We start from the raw sequence: 21050 nt of genomic DNA, 5'->3' as shown, positions 1-21050 counted from the left end.
ATGTAGTAATTTGACCACTGAGAAGAAGCTCATAATTCAGGCAAAAATAAAACAATAGAGCAAATATTACATGCTGGCAGAATTATTTGCACCAGAAAATTTAATGAGCTGTTACAGAAATATTTGATTATTATCAAAAATAAATGATTTTCTGTGTGGTGTATTTGTTACTTGTTCCCAACATTGAAGAACTCCATTTACCAGAAATTAACTATTTCTGAATCCCCCTTCCAATTCTAAGTAATTAAACAATACTTAATATTTCTATTGCTTTTTATCCTATATTTGTGGATGATGCTGCACAAACAGTTGATATTAGTAGTAGTGGTGGTAGTGGTATTGGTATTATTTGTATTTTTATTACTATTATTATTATTTAAAGTTTGACCTTTTATCATTGTTTTATTTTTTAAGGGGAGGTTCTTGACCATAACGATCTGGGAAATCTTCTGAAAGACATAGGGTTAAGAGACCAACTGAAGGAGAATTCTGTGTTGAGGAAAAGTTTGCTACTCGATGGTGAGCATTTCATTTACCAATGAAGTATTCATCCATTCAGTGAAAGTGAATTGGTTGCCATTAGGTGCTAGACATTATAATAGGCTCTGAGTCACAGAGATGAACAAAACAAAGTCCAGCTCCTAAAACTACTCAAGGTAGAGACAGCACATACTCCACCCCCCCAAAATAAACAAAGAAAAGAAACGAATAGTATACACAGTAGTAAGTGCTCTGTGTTCATAAGTATGCACTGCTGTGGAAGTACAAAGGAAACTGTGAACACTATTCTTGGAGACTCTTCACAGTGTGTATATCAATTCACACAGTGCTGAAAGGTTTGGTAGTAGAAGGTAACAAAATCTAAAAGTGTTGAAAATCAAAGAGGCACAACCGACCATGTAAAATCCAATGTTGATACACTATAGAAAACACGGTGTATTCACATTATGTGGAGAAATGCTTTGTTAATTTGGCTAACTCAAATCAATAATTCAGATATAATCCATCTGTACAATGATGATGGTAAAGATAAAATGATGGATGTGAAAAGATGAAAATGCTTTAAAATATTCAAAATATATAATAAAGATGTTAGTTATTTTTAATTAGTGAAATGCAAGTCAAAACTACAGAGAGGTACCACCTGACACGGGTCAGAATGACCATCATTAAAAGTCTACAAATAACAAATGCTGGAGAGGATGGAAAGAAAAGGGAACCCTCCGACACTGTTGGTGGGAATGTCAGTTGGTTCAGCTACTGTGGAAAACACTATGGAGGTTCCTTAAAAAACTGAAAATAGAATTTTGCCATATGATCCTACAATCCTGCTCCTGGGCATATATCCAGAAAAGATGAAGACTTTAATTCGAAAAGATACAGGAACCACAGTGTTCATAGCAGCACTATTTATTGCAGTAGCCAAGGCATGGAAGCAGGCTAAATGTCCGTTGACAGATGAATGGATAAAGAAGATGTAGTGTATATGTATATATATATATACACACACACAATAGAATGTTATTCAACCATAAAAAAGAATGAAATAATGCCATTTGCAGCAACATAAATGGAACTAAAGATTATCATATTGAGTAAAGTAAGTCAGACAGAATACCAATCATATCACTTATACATAGAATATTTTAAAATTATGCAAAGGAACATATTTACAAAGCAGAAATAGACTCACAGACATAGCAAACTTGTGGTTACTAAGGGGAAGGAGAGAGGAAAGGATAAATTGGAAATTTGGGATTAAGAGATACACACTACTATATATAAAATATATAAACAGCAAGGACCTACTGTATAGCACAGGGAACTATATCTAATATATTATAATAACCTATAAAGGAAAAAATCTGGGAAGAATATATAAGTATATATGTATGCAAACTGAATCATTTTGCTGTACACCTGAAACATTATAAAGTAATTATACATCAATTTGAAAAATAATAAATATTTTGCTGAAATAAGTATAAAAAAGAGTGAAATTAAGAGAATTTTCAGAAAAATTATACATGAAAATGTCAACATAACAGCTGTGCATCGAGACTAGAGAGAGTATAAAATAGATAACTAAAGAGAACCTACAGAATAGTTCAGGGATGTCTACTCAGTGCTTTGTGATGACTTAAATTGGAAGGAGGAAATCCAAAAAAGAGAAGATACATGTATATGTATACTTGATCCATTTTGCTTTACAATAGAAACTAACACAACGTGGTAAAGCAGATATACTCCAATAAAAATTATTTCTTAAAAAAGATGAGAGAAGTTGTTTAATTTAGAGCAGAAGAATATTGTCTCCAAAAAAAGTGATAGTCTAGGGACTGGTAGAATATCTAACATTATTTGAACATATTGAGAGGAGATTTTTCAGTTCTGTTTGAGAGTTAGAGATTAATTAACTACATAGACACATTGGAAACTATGCAAAATAAGACATTGTTACTAATGAACTTACTTGCAGGGTAGAAATAGAGACTCAGTAGTAGAGAACAGATTTGGGGACACGGTGGGGTGGGGGCGGGGGTGGGGGGATGGGAAGGTGGGGCAAATTGAAAGAGTAGCACTGACATATTCACACCACCCTGAGTAAAGTAGCTGGCTAGTGGGAGGCTGCTGTACAGCACAGGGAGCTCAGCCCAGTATTCTGTGATGACCTAGGTGGGTGGAATGAGGGGTGGGAGGGAGGCCCAAGAGGAAAAGGATATATGTGTACCTATAGCTGATTCACTTTGTTGTACAGCAGACACTAGCACAACATTGTAAATTAATCTTACGCCAATAAAAAAACTGAAAAAAAGTCAATCATTAACTGCAAGAAAGACAAAAATTTCAACATGAAAGGAAATGTATTAATAGTTATAACCTATTATGGAATGGGAAGTATCCATTATGTGGCTTAGTTATAATATTTATATAGTCATAATAATGAGCAGTTAATCTCAATTACCAACCCCCCCAAAAGTATGATATAATCATAATGGAAAAACAAGAAAGGGCAAAAGTATGGGGGGAAGAGAAAAAAATCTCACATTTTATAGAAGAAAGACCATTGGGTGATATCAAAGGCTAGTGACTGATTCTCATGTGAAAGTCTGAAAGCAAGAAACTGACTCAGCAGAAAAACAAATATCATATATTAATGCATATGTACAGTATCTAGAAAGATGGTACTGATGAACCTATTTGCAAGGCAGCAGTGGAGACTCATGCAGGTCAGGAAGCAACAATTAGAACTGGACATGGAACAACAGACTAGTTCCTAATAGGAAAAGGAGTACGTCAAGGCTGTATATTGTCACCCTGCTTATTTAACTTATATGCAGAGTACATCATGAGAAACGCTGGGCTGGAAGAAGCACAAGCTGGAATCAAGATTGCCGGGAGAAATATTAATAACCTCAGATATGCAGATGACACCACCCTTATGGCAGAAAGTGAAGAGGAACTAAAGAGCCTCTTGATAAAAGTGAAAGAGGAGAGTGAAAAAGTTGGCTTAAAGCTCAACATTCAGAAAACGAAGATCATGGCATGAGGTCCCATCACTTCATGGCAAATAGATGAGGAAAAGGTGGAAACAGTGTCAGACTTTATTTTTGGGGGCTCCAAAATCACTGCAGATGGTGACTGCAGCCATGAAATTAAAAGACGCTTACTCCTTGGAAGGAAAGTTATGACCAACCTAGATAGCATATTCAAAAGCAAAGACATTACTTTGCCAACAAAGGTCCATCTAGTCGAGGCTATGGTTTTTCCAGTGGTCATGTATGGATGTGAGAGCTGGACTATAAAGAAAGCTGAGCGCTGAAGAATTGATGCTTTTGAACTGTGGTGTTGGAGAAGACTCTTGAGAGTCCCTTGGACTGCAAGGAGATCCAACCAGTCCATCCTAAAGGAGATCAGTCCTGGGTGTTCTTTGGAAGGACTGATGCTAAAGCTGAAACTCCAGTGATTTGGCCACCTCATGCGACGAGTTGACTCATTGGAAAAGACTCTGATGCTGGGAGGGATTGGGGGCAGGAGGAGAAGGGGACGACAGAGGATGAGATGGTTGGATGGCATCACCAACTCAATGGACATGAGTTTGGGTGAACTCTGGGAGTTGGTGATGGATGGGAGGCCTGGCGTGCTGCAATTCATGGGATTGCAAAGAGTCGGACACAACTGAGCGACTGAACTGACTGACTGAGTGGAGACTCAGACATAGAGATCAGACTTGTGGACACAGTTGGGGTGGGAAGGAGAAGTTGGGACAAATGGAGAGAATAGTGTGGAAAAATAGGCACTACCATATGTAAAAATAGATAGCCAGTGGGAATTTGCTGTATGAATCAGGGAGCTCAAACCAGTGCTCTGTGACAACCTAGAGGGGTGGGATGGGGTGGGAGGTGGGAGGGAAGTTTAAGGAGGAGGGAACATATGTATACCTGTGGCTGATTCATGTTGATGTATGGCAGAAACCAACACAGTATTGTAAAGCAATTATCCTTCAATTAAAAATAAATAAATTAAAAAAAAAAAGAAGCAGAGTCAGGTCATCAGTAATGACAAAGCAAAGAGAGAAAGGCTTGTTTGAAGTTCCTTGTACTTTCAAGATTTGGGGTTGTTGTTTTTTGTTTTGTTTTGTTTTTTTACTTTCGAGTTTTTGTGAGGTAAAGACACAAAGTTTTTTTCATGGACTGAGTGAAAGATGTACACTCTTATCTTTTGTACACTCTTATCTTCTTGAGGTACGTCTAATGTTTAGCAATTCTTTTGTTATTAAATTTTAATTTTATTATATTCTGGTCAAAAAATACATTATATGTGATATTGATCACTTGGGAATTTTTCTAGGATACCTTTATTCCTGAAAACATAGTCTGTTTTCTTTAGTATTCTATGTGCTCTCCCAAAAATATATACATTCTGTTAGTAAATGTGCTTAAACATTAATTGTATTGTTCAAATCTTCAATATGTATTTTATTTTTGTTGGCTTGGTATGTGTTTCTGAATAGGGATGTAAAAAATCTCCAACTATGATTATACTGTTTCTCCTTGCAGTTGTCAGTTGCTGCTTTATATGTTAATAGTTGCAGGCCTCATTGTTAGGTGCGTACATATTTATGGTGAAAACATATTTTGTTCTATTGATCCTTTTATAGATAAATAACATCCTTCTTTATCCTTTGAGGTATTTTGCCATAATTCCTATTTAGGAAAAAGGATTGCTACCCCAGCTTTGTCTTGGTTCATATCCATGCTGTTGTTATCAACTTTTCTATGTCTTTTACTCTGTGTCTCTTGTAGACAACATATTATTTGATTTTGTTTTTCAACATACTCTGACAGCTTATATTTTGTAATTGTTGAGTTGAACTCATTTATAATTACTGTAACATAGGACATAGTTCTGCTATCATATTTCATAGTTTGCAGTATTTTTGTTACTTTTTTCAACCTTTATAATTTCCACTATATTCCTTGAATCTTCTGGAAGTTGAAAAGTTATAGTGGTTGTCCTAATTGAGACATATTCACAGCCATTTACCCTAATGATTCCGTAAACTTTTCAATCTATATCTTCCCCCAGTTAAGACAAAGATTTTAGCACACTTTCATGACCAATTTGTCAACTTAACTTGCTTTCTATCCCAATCATATTGATGTTTATCTAGGATGTAAGAGTCAGTTATTATGGATAATATCTTTTCTCCTTTTCCTCTGTACCTAGCTGCATTTAGTTGCTTAGTCATGTCTGACTCTTTACAACCCTATGGACTGTAGCCCGCCAGGCTCTTCTGTCCATGAGTATTCTCCAGGCAAGAAGACTGGAGTGGATTGCCATTTCCTCCTCCAGGGGAATCTTCCCAACACAGGGATCAAACCCAGGTCTCTGGCATAGCAGGCAGATTCTTTACCACCTGAGCCATCAGGGAAGCAACCTGTACCTAGACTTTTGTAAATCTGCAACAGACTTAACCAAAATATCTGAAGATTTTTTTTCTTCCCATACCTTTTGTATTATCTCCTACATTTGCTTTACTTATTGAGAGCTTACTTTTAAAACTATTTTCAATATGAGTCTCTGTAGGATTAATACTAAACATTGAATACCTGAGAATATTTTTTATTATGCCCTTACACTTAAGTAACATTTTGTGTGTAAGTTCAAAGTTCTTTTAATGTTTCAAATAATAACTGCTCCATTGCCTTTCATCATCTAGAATCACTGTTGACAAATCTGATTTTTCTTCCTTTATAGATGAATTACTTTTCTCTTTGAGAACTTTGAGAACTTTTTATTCAATATTTTTAAAGTCACTATTATGTGTTCTCCTGGCAATCTTGATCCCAGCTTGTGCTTCTTCCAGCCCAGCATTTCTCATCATGTACTCTGCATATAAGTCAAATAAGCAGGGTGACAATAAACAGCCTTGACGTACTCCTTTTCCTATTTGCAACCAGTCTGTTGTTCCATGTCCAGTTCTAACTGTTGCTTCCTGACCTGCATACAGGTTTCTCAAGAGGCAGGTCAGGTGGTCTGGTATTCCCATCTCTTTCAGAATTTTCCAGTTTATTGTGATCCACACAGTCAAAGGCTTTGGCATAGTCAATAAAGCAGAAATAGATATTTTTCTGGAACTCTCTTGCTTTTTCCATGATCCAGCAGATGTTGGCAATTTGATCTCTGGTTCCTCTGCCTTTTCTAAAACCAGCCTGAACATCTGGAAGTTCACAGTTCACGTATTGCTGAAGCCTGGCTTGGAGAATTTTAAGTATTACTTTACTAGTGTGTGAGATGAGTGCAATTGTGGTTTGAGCATTCTTGGGATTGGAATGAAAACTGACCTTTTCCAGGCCTGTGGCCACTGCTGAGTTTTCCAAATTTGCTGGCATGTTGAGTGCGGCACTTTCACAGCATCATCTTTCAGGATTTGAAATAGCTCCACTGGAATTCCATCACCTCCACTAACTTTGTTCATAGTAATGCTTCCTAAGGCCCACTTGACTTCACATTCCAGGATGTCTGGCTCTAGGTGAGTGATCACACCATCATAATTATCTTGGTTGTGAAGATCTTTTTTGTACAGTTCTTCTGTGCATTCTTGCCACCTCTTCTTAATATCTTCTGCTTATGTTAGGTCCCTACAATTTCTGTCCTTTATTGACCCCATCTTTGCATGAAATGCTCCCTTGGTATCTCTAATTATCTTGAAGACATCTCTAGTCTTTCCCATTCTGTTGTTTTCCTCTATTTCTTTGCATTGATCGCTGAGGAAGGCTTTCTTATCTCTCCTTGCTATTCTTTGGAACTCTGCATTCAGATGGGTATATCTTTCCTTTTCCCCTTTGCTTTTCACTTCCCTTCTCTTCACAGCTATTTGTAAGGCCTCCTTAGACAGTCATTTTGCTTTTTTGCATTTCTTTTTCTTGGGGATGGTCTTGATTCCTGTCTACTGTACAGTGTCACGAACCGCCGTCCATAGTTCTTCAGGCACTCTGTCTATCAGATCTAGTCCCTTAAATCTATTTCTCACTTCCACTGTATAGTCATAAGGGATTTGATTTAGGTCATACCTGAATGGTCTAGTGGTTTTCTCCACTTTCTCCAATTTCAGTCTGAATTTGGCAATAAGGAGTTCATGATCTGAGCCACAGTCAGCTCCCGGACCAATCTAGACAGCATATTCAAAAGCAGAGACATTACTTTGCCAACAAAGGTCAGTCTAGTCAAGGCTATGGTTTTTCCAGTGGTCATGTATGGATGTGAGAGCTGGATTATAAAGAAAGCTGAGCACCGAAGAATTGATGCTTTTGAACTGTGGTGTTGGAGAAGACTGTTGAGAGTCCCTTGGACTGCAAGGAGATCCAACCAGTCCATCCTGAAGGAGATCAGTCCTGGGTGTTCATTGGAAAGACTGATGTTGAAGATGAAACTCCAGTGATTTGGCCAGCTGATGCTAAGAGCTGACTCACTGGAAAAGACCCTGATGCTGGGAAAGATTGAGGGCAGGAGGAGAAGGGGACGACAGAGGGTGAGATGGTTGGATGGCATCACTGACTCAATGGACATGGGTTTGGGTGGACTCCGGGAGTTGGTGATGGACAGGGAGGCCTGGCGTGCTGCAGTTCATGGGGTCCCAAAGAGTCGAACACGACTGAGTGACTGAACTGAACTGAACTGAACTGATTATGTGTTCAGGTTGGGACTTTCTTTATCTCCTCTATTTTAACCTGTATGAGCCCTTCTAATATAAGGTCTTTAATCTCTCTCTGATCCTGGAAATTTTAATTCATTACTTCTTCAAATAATTTCTCTTTGCTATTTTTATTTTCTCTTCTTTCAGAATGCCCATTACTCAAAGATTAGCACTCTTACTTCTATACTCACATCTTCTAACTTTCCGTTTTCTACCTTTTTATCCTTCCTTGCTACCTTCTGAGGGTTCCTCAATCTGGTTGAACAGCCCACTAATTAATTTTTCAGCTCTTTTCATTGTACTCTATCTCATCTATTATTGGAGAAGGCAATGGCACCCCACTCCAGTGCTCTTGCCTGGAAAATCCCATGGATGGAGGAGCCTGGTGGACTGTAGTCCATGGGGTCGCTAAGAGTCAGACACAACTGAGCGACTTCACTTTCACTTTTCACTTTCATGCATTGGAGAAGGAAATGGCAACCCACTCCAGTGTTCTTGCCTGGAGAATCCCAGGGACGGGGGAGCCTGGTGGTCTGCCATCCAAGGGGTCACACAGAGTCGGACACGACTGAAGCGACTTAGCAGCAGCAGCAGCAGCATCTATTATATTTCTGTATTTAAATGTTCAGAATGGGAGAAAATAATAGCAAATGAAGGAACTGACAAACAACTAATCACAAAAATATACAAGCAACTCCTACAGCTCAATTCCAGAAAAATAAATGACCCAATCAAAAAATGGGCCAAAGAACTAAATAGACATTTCTCCAAAGAAGACATACAGATGGCTAACAAACACATGAAAAGATGCTCAACATCACTCATTATCAGAGAAATGCAAATCAAAACCACTATGAGGTACCATTTCACACCAGTCAGAATGGCTGCAATCCAAAAGTCTATAAGCAATAAATGCTGGGGAGGGTATGGAGAAAAGGGAACCCTCTTGCACTGTTGGTGGGAATGCAAACTAGTACAGCCACTATGGAGAACAGTGTGGAGATTCCTTAAAAAACTGGAAATAGACCTGCCTTATGACCCAGCAATCCCACTGCTGGGCATACACACTGAGGAAACCAGAATTGAAAGAGACACGTGTACCCCAATGTTCATCGCAGCACTGTTTATAATAGCCAGGACATGGAAACAACCTACATGTCCATCAGCAGATGAATGGATAAGAAAGCTGTGGTACATATACACAATGGAGTATTACTCAGCCATTAAATGTTTTATACCTAATCTTTTATAACTAGTATTTCCATTGATTCTTTTTATACTTTATTATTCTTATTATATTATCTAATATCTTCTTTCCTTAAGTATATTTGCCACACTTACTTTAAATTCCTGGTCCTTTTATTCCAATAATTCTGATTCAAATGGTATATGTTATCCAATTTGTTTACTTTTGAAGTAGTTGTACATCTCAGATGGCTACTTACTTTGGTCCCATGAGTTCTTTCTCTCTTGGAGTATCATTACGTGTTTGGAAATGTGCCTTCAGTAAGGGTCTAAGGTTAGGCTCCAGTCTATATCAGCCTCTGTTGGGTTTAAAGAGAAGGGAATGGATGAACCCCAGGGCAGAGAGACCCAGGCATTGTTGATCATATTCCCAAGTTGATACTTTCAAGCAGCACCTCTGGTCAGAGTTTCACCTTTAAACTCAGAAAGAAACAAAATTGGAAGAAAGTCTAGATTGCAGTCCATCAGCCCTCAAGGTTGAGAAGAGAAGAGGATGATTAAATACCTGAAGGCAGGTTGTGCGTCTTCACCTGTGTAAATTAGATCCTCTCTCCTAAAGTCTCTAAGCCTATGTACTGCCCTGATAGTACCGTCCAGATCCCTCACCTGTAGTCTAGGCTTTTCCTGCTACTTTCTGTGGTGAAAGGGGTAGACAATGATAACTTAAGAATCATAATAAAGACAAGGACAGACATTTGTAGTGTTTCACCCATTGGTCCTTTAACTGTCACCTCTAGTAGGCCTTCCAATGTAGGCTGTAAAACCACACACACACACCAGTACAGTTTTCCATTTTCCAAGAGATTTTGCTGTGACTTTTCATTTAGTTCCTAAAATCCAGTTTTCACTCTTACTTCAGCTTTTTCCAGGGCTGATTTCTGGAGAGGGTGTCAAATACCCATGCTAGTTCCCCATCTAAAATAGAAATCAATCTTTGAATTTCTGTAAAATATGAAGCCTGGGATGATAACAGATGACATTTCACTATGGGATTTCTTTGCAGAAGAGTTTATTCTCATTGGCTTGCCAATGAAAATATCTAAAACAATATCAATTTGATGTCACATGAAAATATGGAGAAATGTTCAATACTACCATTTTCAAAGACCAGTCATCATTGTTGTGTTAGCTCAGGAATCAACTACTATTCATTCATTCATGAGTCCTACAATATCTGATGCTATCCTTGGGAACATTAATATGCTTGAGCTTAAGCAGAGGAGTAGAAAAGGAAAAATGAGATGAAAAAAGAGAGCGAGAGATGAGAAAGTTGTGGCAAGGTACCACTAATAATTGTTTCATTTGTAAAAAAAAAAAAAAAAAAGTGAGTCGATTTACTATCTTAAAAGTTTTTCCCCATTTGTCTCTTAGTTGGCATATAAATAGAAAAAATGAGTAAAATTATAAGAATGTTCTTTTTTAAATTGCCAGGATTTTTTAATTATTTCAGCTGATTTCATCAATTACTATATTGTTCCTTATGTTCCAGCTGCTGGAAAGCTGTACAAACATAAGCTGCTGGACAGCATAAAGTCTCTCAGAGGTGAGCAAAAACGCAGATGAAATTGGGACTCCTCACATTTTGCACCTGCTTTTAAAAAAAATCCCATTTATTTTTGGTGGTGACAAATTTGTCAGTCTAAAATGTTCATTTGTTAAGTGTTTTTGTCTCATTGTTTACTGCTTTGAACATAACTAGCTTTGAAGAAATTATTTTTGTTTCTATCATTGCATTTCAAGTTCTATTTTCTGAATATAACTATAAAGGCAGTTTCTTACCAGAATTCACCAGACTTGCCTAATTTTTTAATTTTTTCCTTATAAATGTTGCATAAGAACTATAATCAAATCCTCTGGACAAAAATGAGGCATAAGTTCTGTTCTTGATTCTTAAATAACTTTATTGTTCCTTTGATTTTTTACTCTCTAATTAATGCATAGATATGTCTAGCACTTTTCACTTTGTCATTATTGTTTTTCTCATTCCCATTTTATTTTTACCTAAGGAGTGGATCTTAATGTTAATAAGCTGGACTCTTTCATGGAAAATATGGGCTTTAAGATTGAAGAAGAACATAAAGACCTGCTAAACAACTTGCCCGTGGATGGTGAGCTGCTCTGGGTGAAATTTTTGATTCATATGTGAGAATTACTGAGAGTATATTTAAATTGTGCAGATATACTAAAAAACAAGAGATAAGGGCCCAGTCCTCAAGAATGCATCAATTTGTGCAGTGGAACTTATTGAGTGCCTAATATACATAAACCATTAAAAATATAAAAATAAAGGATGATATACATAAGCTATTAGAACTATAAAAGTGACAGTGTCCTCAAAAGTTCACAGTCTAGTAAAGAGGCTTGCATGTTAACAGGTCCTCATAATGGCTATGTGGTTGTGTTATAATAATAAAAATGTTTTCATTAAAATTCTAAAGGAGGGAAAAGCTAAGTTTGCCAAGAAAAGGATCAGAGAAAACTTTATCAGGTGTGTAGAAATTCTTCATTAAAAAAAAAATCCTAGATGAGGAAAGCAGTGCATGAAAAAGCATAAAATCATGTAAAATCACATGGTTAGGGAACTAGCAAGAATTTCTCTATGGCTAGGATATGGGGTCACACAGAGCTGGACACGACTGAAGCAATTTAGCAGCAGCAGCAGCAGGATATACACTTCATGTCATAAAGTTGCAGAAAACATGCTGGAAAGGAAGGCTGCCAAGCCTAGAACCTTAAACCAGGCATTAGAGTTTTAGCCTTCTTTCTGTTGAGTTATTTTGGTAATTTGTGCCTTTTCTAGGAATTTGCCCATTTAATCTAAATTGTCTAATGTGTTGACATGAAGTTATTCATAGTATTTCTTTATAATCCTGTTAGTTTCTGTAAAGTTAGTGATGGTCTCCTGATTTTGATCTGCCTTATCTCTTTTTAGTTGGCTAGTCTAGCTAAGAATTTGACAATTTTGTTGATTTTTCCAAAGAGCCAACATCAATTTTCCCTACTGATTTTTGGCTTTCCATTTTATTGATTTCACTTCTAATCTCTATTATTTCCTTCTTTCAGTTTACATTGGATTTAGTTTTCTCTTTGTTTTGTAGATTCTTAAAATGAAAATTTAGATTATTAATTTCAGATTTTTCTTTTTTCTAACATAATTGTTTTCAACTGTAATCCAAAAATTTTCATACAGTTTCATTTTTATTCAACTAGAAATACTTTCTAATTTCCCATTGTGATTTTTTGATCCATGGGTTATCTTAAAATGTGTTTTTAATTTCCAAGTATTTTCTTAAATTTCCTTCTACTATTGATTTTGAATTAATTCCACTGTAGTCAGAGAACATACTTCCTGTGATCTCAGAACTGAATGAGACGTTTTTATGACCTAAAATAATGGTGTATCCTGGAGGATGTTTTATGGTTGATAATATTGTTTGTCTTTATTCTACTGTTTTTCTATTTAGGTGTTCTAGCCATTATCAAAAATTTGATATTGAACTCTCCAAGTATTACACTTTACTTGTCTGTTTCTCCCTTCAATTTTAGCCTTTATGCTATAGGCAGTAGTGTATCTAGAATACTTCACTTTTGGAAATCGGTGCTGATGGCAACATAGAGAGCACTATTGGAAAGAAAGACTCAAATTTAAAACGTATTGCTATGTTCCAACAAGAGATGATAAGGGCCTGGGCAAGTGAAGTGAAGTTAGTGATGGATTAGTCATCATGGACTGATTTGGGAAACATTTTAAAATTAAAATGGATAGGGCTTAAGTGACTGATTACAGGTGAGTTATGAAAAAGAAGAAAAATTTTAGAGTCTTCCCTGGAGGTCCAGTGGTCAAGACTCTACACTTCTAATGCAGAGGCCATGGTTTCCATCCCTGGCCAGGAACAAAGATCCCACATACCATGTGGCCAAAACTAATAATAAAGTTTAGCTTTAAAACATTTTTTTTAGGAAGCAGACATCTCCTTGTGACTAAATCATAAATTGTATCATAGCCAATTTGAGAATTCAGGAAAGATTCAGGTTATGATATCAAAAGACTAGTTTCAGTTTTACACATTTTGAATTTGAGATATCTATAGGACTTTGAACTAGAAATGTGTATAAAGATGTTTGGAAATGAGTACTCTAATAATTTATCTTACTTGACTTTCCCTAGGAAGTTAGCTGTCCACAGACTTAGCGAAATTTAGCATTGTGCCAGAACACTGTAAAGATTATTATCGGACCAAAAGGAGAAGCAAAACAAATAAATAAATGGAGGGAATGTTTGATAAGGAAAGTTTGAAAGTAAGCAAATGGACTAAGGAGGAAAGTAGTCTTAAGAAAAAGACAGGAAAAAATTTAGCTAGGATGAATTCTGAACTACCAGAAACAAGTTCAAAATGAAGAAATAATTCCAAAATAATTTTCCTTTATAACTATCACACCTAGCATATGTTAGAGTAACCCCTAATAGTGAGGCCCACAAGTATCCACTAGGAAAAGTTTGCAAGATAACAAACCCCTTTGAGAAAAACAGTAAAAACCTGGACTTTATCCCACTGGCTCTACTGATTATATGGAATTATGGAAAGAATTTGAAATTTGGAATAAGACTCAGCTCTGTCTGTGCAAGATTGTTCAAATTAATCCCTCTGAGTCTTCGTTTCTTAAAAAAAGAAGAAGAATGTACTAGTTACCTTTCCTAAATGTTGTAAGTTTCTAGGATAGGGCCTAACACATAGTAGGCATTTAATAGTAGATTTTGTTACTGGTAATTATAATGACCCATATATATTCATGTCAACACAATGCCACTTAAGTATGCCTTTGCTCTGGCCAGAGAAATGGACATTTTCCACAGGATAATTTTTTCTTTATTACTGGAAATATATAGTTTCCCTATATTTTTGACCTGCCTATAAAAGGATGTAAATATATTTATTATCATATTTTCCAGGTATTTTAAATGTTACTAGAATGCCACAACAGTGATTTTGGTCATGGATGTATCAGCCAACTCCTGGAGTACCAATTCTGAGGTCAATGAGCCCACGGGAAATAACATTAGAGACCTGTTTCAGGCTATTCATGAGTCTTCTGTAGAACTAACTGAAATACATGAGAACAGACAGCTTCCTGTGAGACACTGATCATCCATCAGGCTATTCCTTCTAAATACCCCCATTTAAAAGGAAAATACAAATAAAGATTTTTAAACTGCTTATTAAAGTTTAGTCAGGTTGACCAAAGCTCTTTTTTTAAAAAATACTGAGTATGGATAGTACCTGAATACAGCTAAGTGTTACCTGTGGATTGAGCAAAAAAATAAGTTGTTTTGGTTTGTTTTGTTTTGGCCACGTTGCATCACATGCAGGATCTTAGTTCCCCAGCCAGGTATCAAACCCATGCAGTGGAAGCATGGAGTCTTAACCACTGGGCTGCCAGGGAAGTCCCCCAAAATAGGTATTTTCAATGCTCCAAGTCAAATCTCTCCTACTTGAGCATTTGCCCCTTTTAAGATGCTTATTATCCTTATCATCAATTTAAAAAAAAATAATTTTTCCAGATCTGAAAGTAGAGAAGGTGACTTTTTAAATGTCAGTCCACCATTCTACCATGTAGAGTTTATCTTAATAGAATAAAAGTGAAGTTGGAAGTGTGAGTTAAGTATCCTCCTTATAATCAAGAGGTTTGTCTTTCCACACTTTCCATTTGGAATGACAATAGGATAAAACTCTAAAGCAAACCATAATATTTGCTGAATTTCATGTTTTTCTTCAGCATATAACTTATATCTGTCTTCCATTTCTCTCTTTTATTGTCTTTATGCATACAATTCTGTCTTCTCTTACAGATGAGGGAAAAGTAGACGTGAGTGTGGTAATGGATGAAGGAAACTTCTTTACAAGTAAGTTAGATTTTTGTTAACTCCTTGTTAAGCATCTACTATATTCCAAGTATAGATACATAAAAACTAAACTTCCAGGAGCTTATGTAGTCGGGGTAAGGGAAAAACTATAAAGCAATGCAATAAAATGTTATAGGTGCTTTGTTTAAAACCTATACAAAGCAAAGGAAGAGCAGAATGGTCACTTGAACCTGAGGAGGAGAAACTGGTGAATGCTTTAATAGTATGGGCAAGAGTGAGCTGATCCTTGAAAGGTGAGTCCGTTTTGCCAGACAGAGTGGGATGGGCAGAACTTGTGGCTGTTACCTTATGTGGCAAAAGACCATATATGTGGAAATGTGACTAAGGATGATCTGGAGATGGAGAAAATATCCTTGATTATCCAGCTGACCCTAAATGTAATCACACATATCCTTAGAAGAAGGAAGCAAAGTGAAATTTGATGACAGAAAAAGTAAAAGGCAATGCAGCAATGGAAGCCAGATGCTATACTGCTGACTTTAAAGATGGAAGAGGGGTCATGAACCAAGGAAAGTAAGTGGCCTCTAGACATGGAAAATGTAAGGGAAAGGATTCTCTCTCTAGAGCTTCCTGAAGGAGCCAGCCTTGCTGATACCTTGATGTTACCCCAGTGGGACTGACTCAGACCTCTGACCCCCAGAACTGCACAAGAAACAAATCCATGTGGTTTTAGATCACCAAGATTTTGGTAATTTGTAACATATAGCAACATCAGGAAACTAATATAGGAGACAAATTATGGAGGACCTTGGATACCAAATTAAGGAGTGTGAATTTCATTCTGTGCTGAGTGGGGAGTCATTCCAGGGCTTTAAACAGGGGACTATGTGATTAGATTTGCAAATTAGAAAGATTACTCAAGCTGCAGTATAAATGATGGATGGAGATTTGTGTGCTAGAATAGAGTCAGGGAGACTGGTTACGAAGCAGATTGTAACTGTTCAGGCCAAAGACAATAAAGGGCAGAACTAAACATTATTTATGAGACTTGAAAGAAAGGGGCATATGTAAGAGATGTTACAGATGTAGAATCTATAGGATTTGGCTACTCATGAGCTATGGAAATAAAGCAAAAGGATGGAGTGAAGGATGACTCCTTAGTTTCTGAGTTGGGTAGTTGGGTAGGTGATAATGACACTTACCAAAATAAAGACTTCAGCAAAACAGACTTAGGAACAAAGAAATAGTCTTCATTTTGGTCATATTGAGTTTGGGGTTCCTGTGAGACATCTACGGGAAATTGAATGCTCAGATCAGATCAGTTCAGTCACTCAGTTGTGTCCGACTCTTTGCAACCCCATGAATCGCAGCACGCCAGGCCTCCCTGACCATCACCAACTCCCGGAGTTCACTCAGACACATCCATCGAGTCAGTGATGCCATCCAGCCATCTCATCCTCTGTCGTCCTCTTCTCCTCCTGCCCCCAATCCCTCCCAGCATCAGAGTCTTTTCCAATGAGTCAACTCTTTGTATGAGGTGGCCAAAGTACTGGAGTTTCAGCTTTAGCATCATTCCTTCCAAAGAAATCCCAGGGCTGATCTCCTTCAGAATGGACTGGTTGGATCTCCTTGCAGTCCAAGGGACTCTCAAGAGTCTTCTCCAACACCACAGTTCAAAAGCATCAATTCTTTGGCGCTCAGCTTTCTTCACAGTCCAACTCTCACATCCATACATGACCACTGGAAAAACCATAGCCTTGACTAGACGGACCTTTGTTGGCAAAGTAATGTCTCTGCTTTTCAATATGCTATCTGCTGCTGCTGCTGCTGCTAAGTCACTTCAGTCGTGTCCGGCTCTGTACGACCCCATAGACGGCAGCCCACCAGGCTCCCCCGTCCCTGGGATTCTCCAGGCAAGAACACTGGAGTGGGTTGCCATTTCCTTCTCCAATGCATGAAAGTGAAAAGTGAAAGTGAAGTCGCTCAGTTGTGTCTGACTCTTAGCGACCCCATGGACTGCAGCCCACCAGGCTCCTCTATCTATGGGATTTTCCAGGCAAGAGTACTGGAGTGGGGTGCCATTGCCTTCTCTGAATATGCTATCTAGGTTGATCATAACTTTTCTTCCAAGGAGTAAGCATCTTTTAATTTCATGGCTGCAGTCACCATCTGCAGGGATTTGGGAGCCCAAAAAATAAAGTCTGACACTGTTTCCACTGTTTCCCCATCTATTTCCCATGAAGTGATGGGACCAGATGCCATGATCTTCGTTTTCTGAATGTTGAATTTTAAGCCAACTTTTTCACTCTCCTCTTTCACTTTCATCAAGAGGCTTTTTAGTTCCTCTTCACTTTCTGCCATAAGGGTGGTGTCATCTGCATATCTGAGGTTATTGATATTTCTCCCAGCAATCTTGATTCCAGCTTGTACTTCTTCCAGCCCAGCGTTTCTCATGATGTACTCTGCATAGAAGTTAAATAAGCAGGAATATTACTTGGACATAAAAAAGGAATACATTTGAGTCAGTTCTAATGAGGTAGATGAACCTAGAGCTTGTTATACAGAGTGAAGTAAGTCAGAAAGAGAAAGATAAGTATCATATACTAATGCATATATACGGAATCTAGAAAGATGATACTGAAGAATTTATTTGCAGGGCAGCATTGGAGAAACAGACATAGAGAACAGACTTATGGACATAGGAGAAGGGAGGAGAGGGTGAGATGTATGGAGAGAGTAACATAGAAACTTTTATTACCATATATAAAATAGATAGTCATCAGGAATTTACTGGATGTCTCAAGAAACTCAAACAGGGGCTCTGTATCAACCTAGAGGGGTAAGATAGAGAGGGAGAAGGGAGGGAGGTTCAAGAGGGAGGGGATATATGTATACCTATGGCTGATTCATGTTCAGGTTTGACAGAAAACAACAGACTTCTATAAAGCAGTTGTCCTTCAATTAAAAAATAAACAAACTTTTTAAAAAAGGAAGAAGGCCCTGGAGAAAAGCCCAGTATAGTTCCATGACACATGATCAAAAAGACTGCAAAACCAGGATTTTAATGCATGCACAAAATTTTATTTTAATAGAAGTTATTTCCTTGGTGATATATTCTTTCCCTCTACCTATTTACTGATGAATGTTTCCATCTATTGACTCGCAGCCTAACTTTGATCACCTTTGTTTAGCCAAACACTCTAAGATCATGTCTTAGCAGTAGTTTGCATTCTTGCCAGCTTTATTTCATTGCTAAATTGACAAAGACAGTATAGGGATTTTTTTAATAATAAAGAATCATCATTCTTCAAATTGTCAATCATTACCATGTTTTACTTTTTAAAGGTGAGAAAGTTGATACTAGTAACCTGGAAAATTTTCTGGAAAACATGGGGATAGAGCTCACAGAAGATAAAGGCATGGAACTACTGAACAAACTTCCAGTTGATGGTGAGCATTAAAAATATCACAGTGGAGAAAAAAATCACAGTGACCTTCAAGGAAACTTGAGACTATGGACTTATATGACTAATACGTGCTATTTGTGGAATGTCTCATGCCCTCCCCACCAAAATGATTTTACCAAGTTGAGAGCTGTTTCTATTCCTGAGTTTTATTCTTTTAAGTGAAATAATAAAAATGTCTAGAATAAAACATGCAAGTCTTTGTATTTCTAAAATTATGCATGTTGTATTCTATTTTAAAATATCTACACTGAGCCTTGGATTTTTCCCTTTCTTTCAGCCAAAAGAAGGGTGTATATGAACAGGTTGATGAAAGAATTGAGGTCTCTTGAAGGTGAGTGAGAAGTATGATGAAAAGGCAATTAAAACTGAGGACCTTGAGCTTTGTTCTTATTTTCAAAACTCTGTTTTACATATTTCAGATTATTAATCCTGCTGTCCCAGTTATTAATTCAGTATTTATTCTTTATATGCCTTAGGTACTGTACATTCACCAAGATTGTTTAACTACAGTAAACCCAAAAGCTTTGGTTCCCGAATAAAGTTGTATATCAGAGTAACTGGGAAAGAGGGAAAGATTTAGCATTCAGATTACTGGGCCTCTTTCAGTCATATTGATTTTGACTTTCCAGAGATAGTACCTAGAAATCTGTGTTATTAAATGTATAGGATTTTGATAGAGTAAATCCATGGACAGGATGGATGGATGGATAGTTCTCCATCAATTTAGCAAGTTTCAAATCCTACAGTACAGACATGTTTATAAAGGTTAATTTTAGTCTTTGTCATGACTTATCAGATACCTCCTGGAAGGAAATGGCAATCCACTCCAGTACTCTTGCCTGGAAAATTCCATGGCTGGAGGAGCCTGGTTGGCTACAGTCCATGGGGTCACAAAGAGTTGGACATGACTGAGTGACTTCACTTTCTTTCTTTCTATAGTTCCTTTTGGAGAAAAATATGGCAACCCACTCCAGTGTTCTTGCCTGGAGAATCCCATGGATGGAGGGGCCTGTTGGGTTGTAGTCTATGGGGTTGCAAAGAGTCAGACACGACTAAGCAACTAACACACACACACACACACATCAGATACCTCCAACCCCTCAGTTTCTTCTCTTAAAAGTTTTCCAAATCCCAGAGATCAAGGTTTAGGAATTTCTGACTTAGACACCAAGACGACATTTACTTCAGCCATTTGTTCTTTGCTCTTTATTCTCTATAAGTATTGATGCCTCAGTATGAGCTAAAATAATCCACTCTTTGAAAGTGAAAGTGAAGTCGCTCAGTCATGTCTGACTCTTTACAACCCGGTGGACTATAGCCCACCAGGCTCCTCTGTCCATGGGATTCTCCAGGCAAGCATACTGGAGTGGGTTGCCATTTCCTTCTCCAGGGGATCTTCCCGACCCAGGGATTGAACCCAGGTCTCCTGCATTGCAGGCAGACACTTTAACCTCTGAGCCACCAGGGAAGCCCCACTCTTTACATCACTAGAAATATTTCTCATATCCATCCCTTTCTTTCCTAAGGGACAAAGGTATCTTCAGATAAAATGGACATTTGCCTTAAAAACATGGGAATTGATCTCACAGAGGAAGAAATCCAGGAACTAAAGGACCACCTACCAGTTGATGGTGAGAGTTTTGATATCAATATACCCCTTAGCAAAACTTTGGATATGAGGCCAGTGTCAGGGCTGGAATGACTAAAGATATGATATATAATATATGAAAAGAAGAAAAGGAGTTGAGGCCTTCAGCACAGCTGAAGCCAAGTAACTGTCACTCAGGAAAGATCAGCAAGAAGGCTGCCCAATATAGATGACAAGTGTCACTCTCCATAGGAACCGCCAAGGTCTAACAAGAATACTCAAGTCTTTAATCATTGGGTTGTTGTGTGTTTTTTTTTAAGACTGTGGAGGATTTACTGAACTAGAGATTTTGTAGATTTCAGAGAACTAGTGTCAACACTTCAATCCCGAGTCCCTACTGTTAATCCAGCATTAAATAGCAGTGTGCAACACTTACATAGTCCTGACTTGTGCAAGGCACTGTTCTAAGCAGTTTACTATATCATTTCATCTTCCAAACTACTCTATAAGTTTCATTTTAATGCTTAATTTATATATCAGGAAACTAAGGCACAGAGAAAACAAGTAGCTTGCCTCGAGTCAGAGATCTAGTGGTAGACAGGCAATCTGGCTCCAGAAACTGTCTTTCAACCACTCTGCTAATATTGCCACGAACTACAGAATTAATGATCTTAAGAAGATGTATAG

At 37.5% G+C, this 21050-nt stretch overlaps 1 protein-coding gene across 15 annotated transcripts in view; it reads left to right on the top strand.

The window, feature by feature from the left end:
* Positions 1-21050, top strand: part of EFCAB3 (EF-hand calcium binding domain 3) — a 177653-nt gene that overhangs the window by 67296 nt on the left and 89307 nt on the right. For 14 of the 15 annotated variants that reach the window (XM_044938820.2, XM_044938816.2, XM_044938817.2 and 11 more), the window contains 7 exons: positions 415-519; positions 10935-10988; positions 11452-11553; positions 15294-15347; positions 18654-18758; positions 19053-19106; positions 20302-20406. In XM_044938820.2, the coding sequence (XP_044794755.2) occupies positions 415-519; positions 10935-10988; positions 11452-11553; positions 15294-15347; positions 18654-18758; positions 19053-19106; positions 20302-20406 (579 nt within the window). The remainder of the gene's footprint in view (positions 1-414; positions 520-10934; positions 10989-11451; positions 11554-15293; positions 15348-18653; positions 18759-19052; positions 19107-20301; positions 20407-21050) is intronic. The other variant, XM_044938822.2, reaches the window with a different exon arrangement.

Source organism: Bubalus bubalis, chromosome 3, assembly GCF_019923935.1.
Source record: "Bubalus bubalis isolate 160015118507 breed Murrah chromosome 3, NDDB_SH_1, whole genome shotgun sequence".
NCBI classification, from domain to species: domain Eukaryota; kingdom Metazoa; phylum Chordata; class Mammalia; order Artiodactyla; family Bovidae; genus Bubalus; species Bubalus bubalis.
This window is presented reverse-complemented; position numbering and strand designations above follow the sequence as displayed.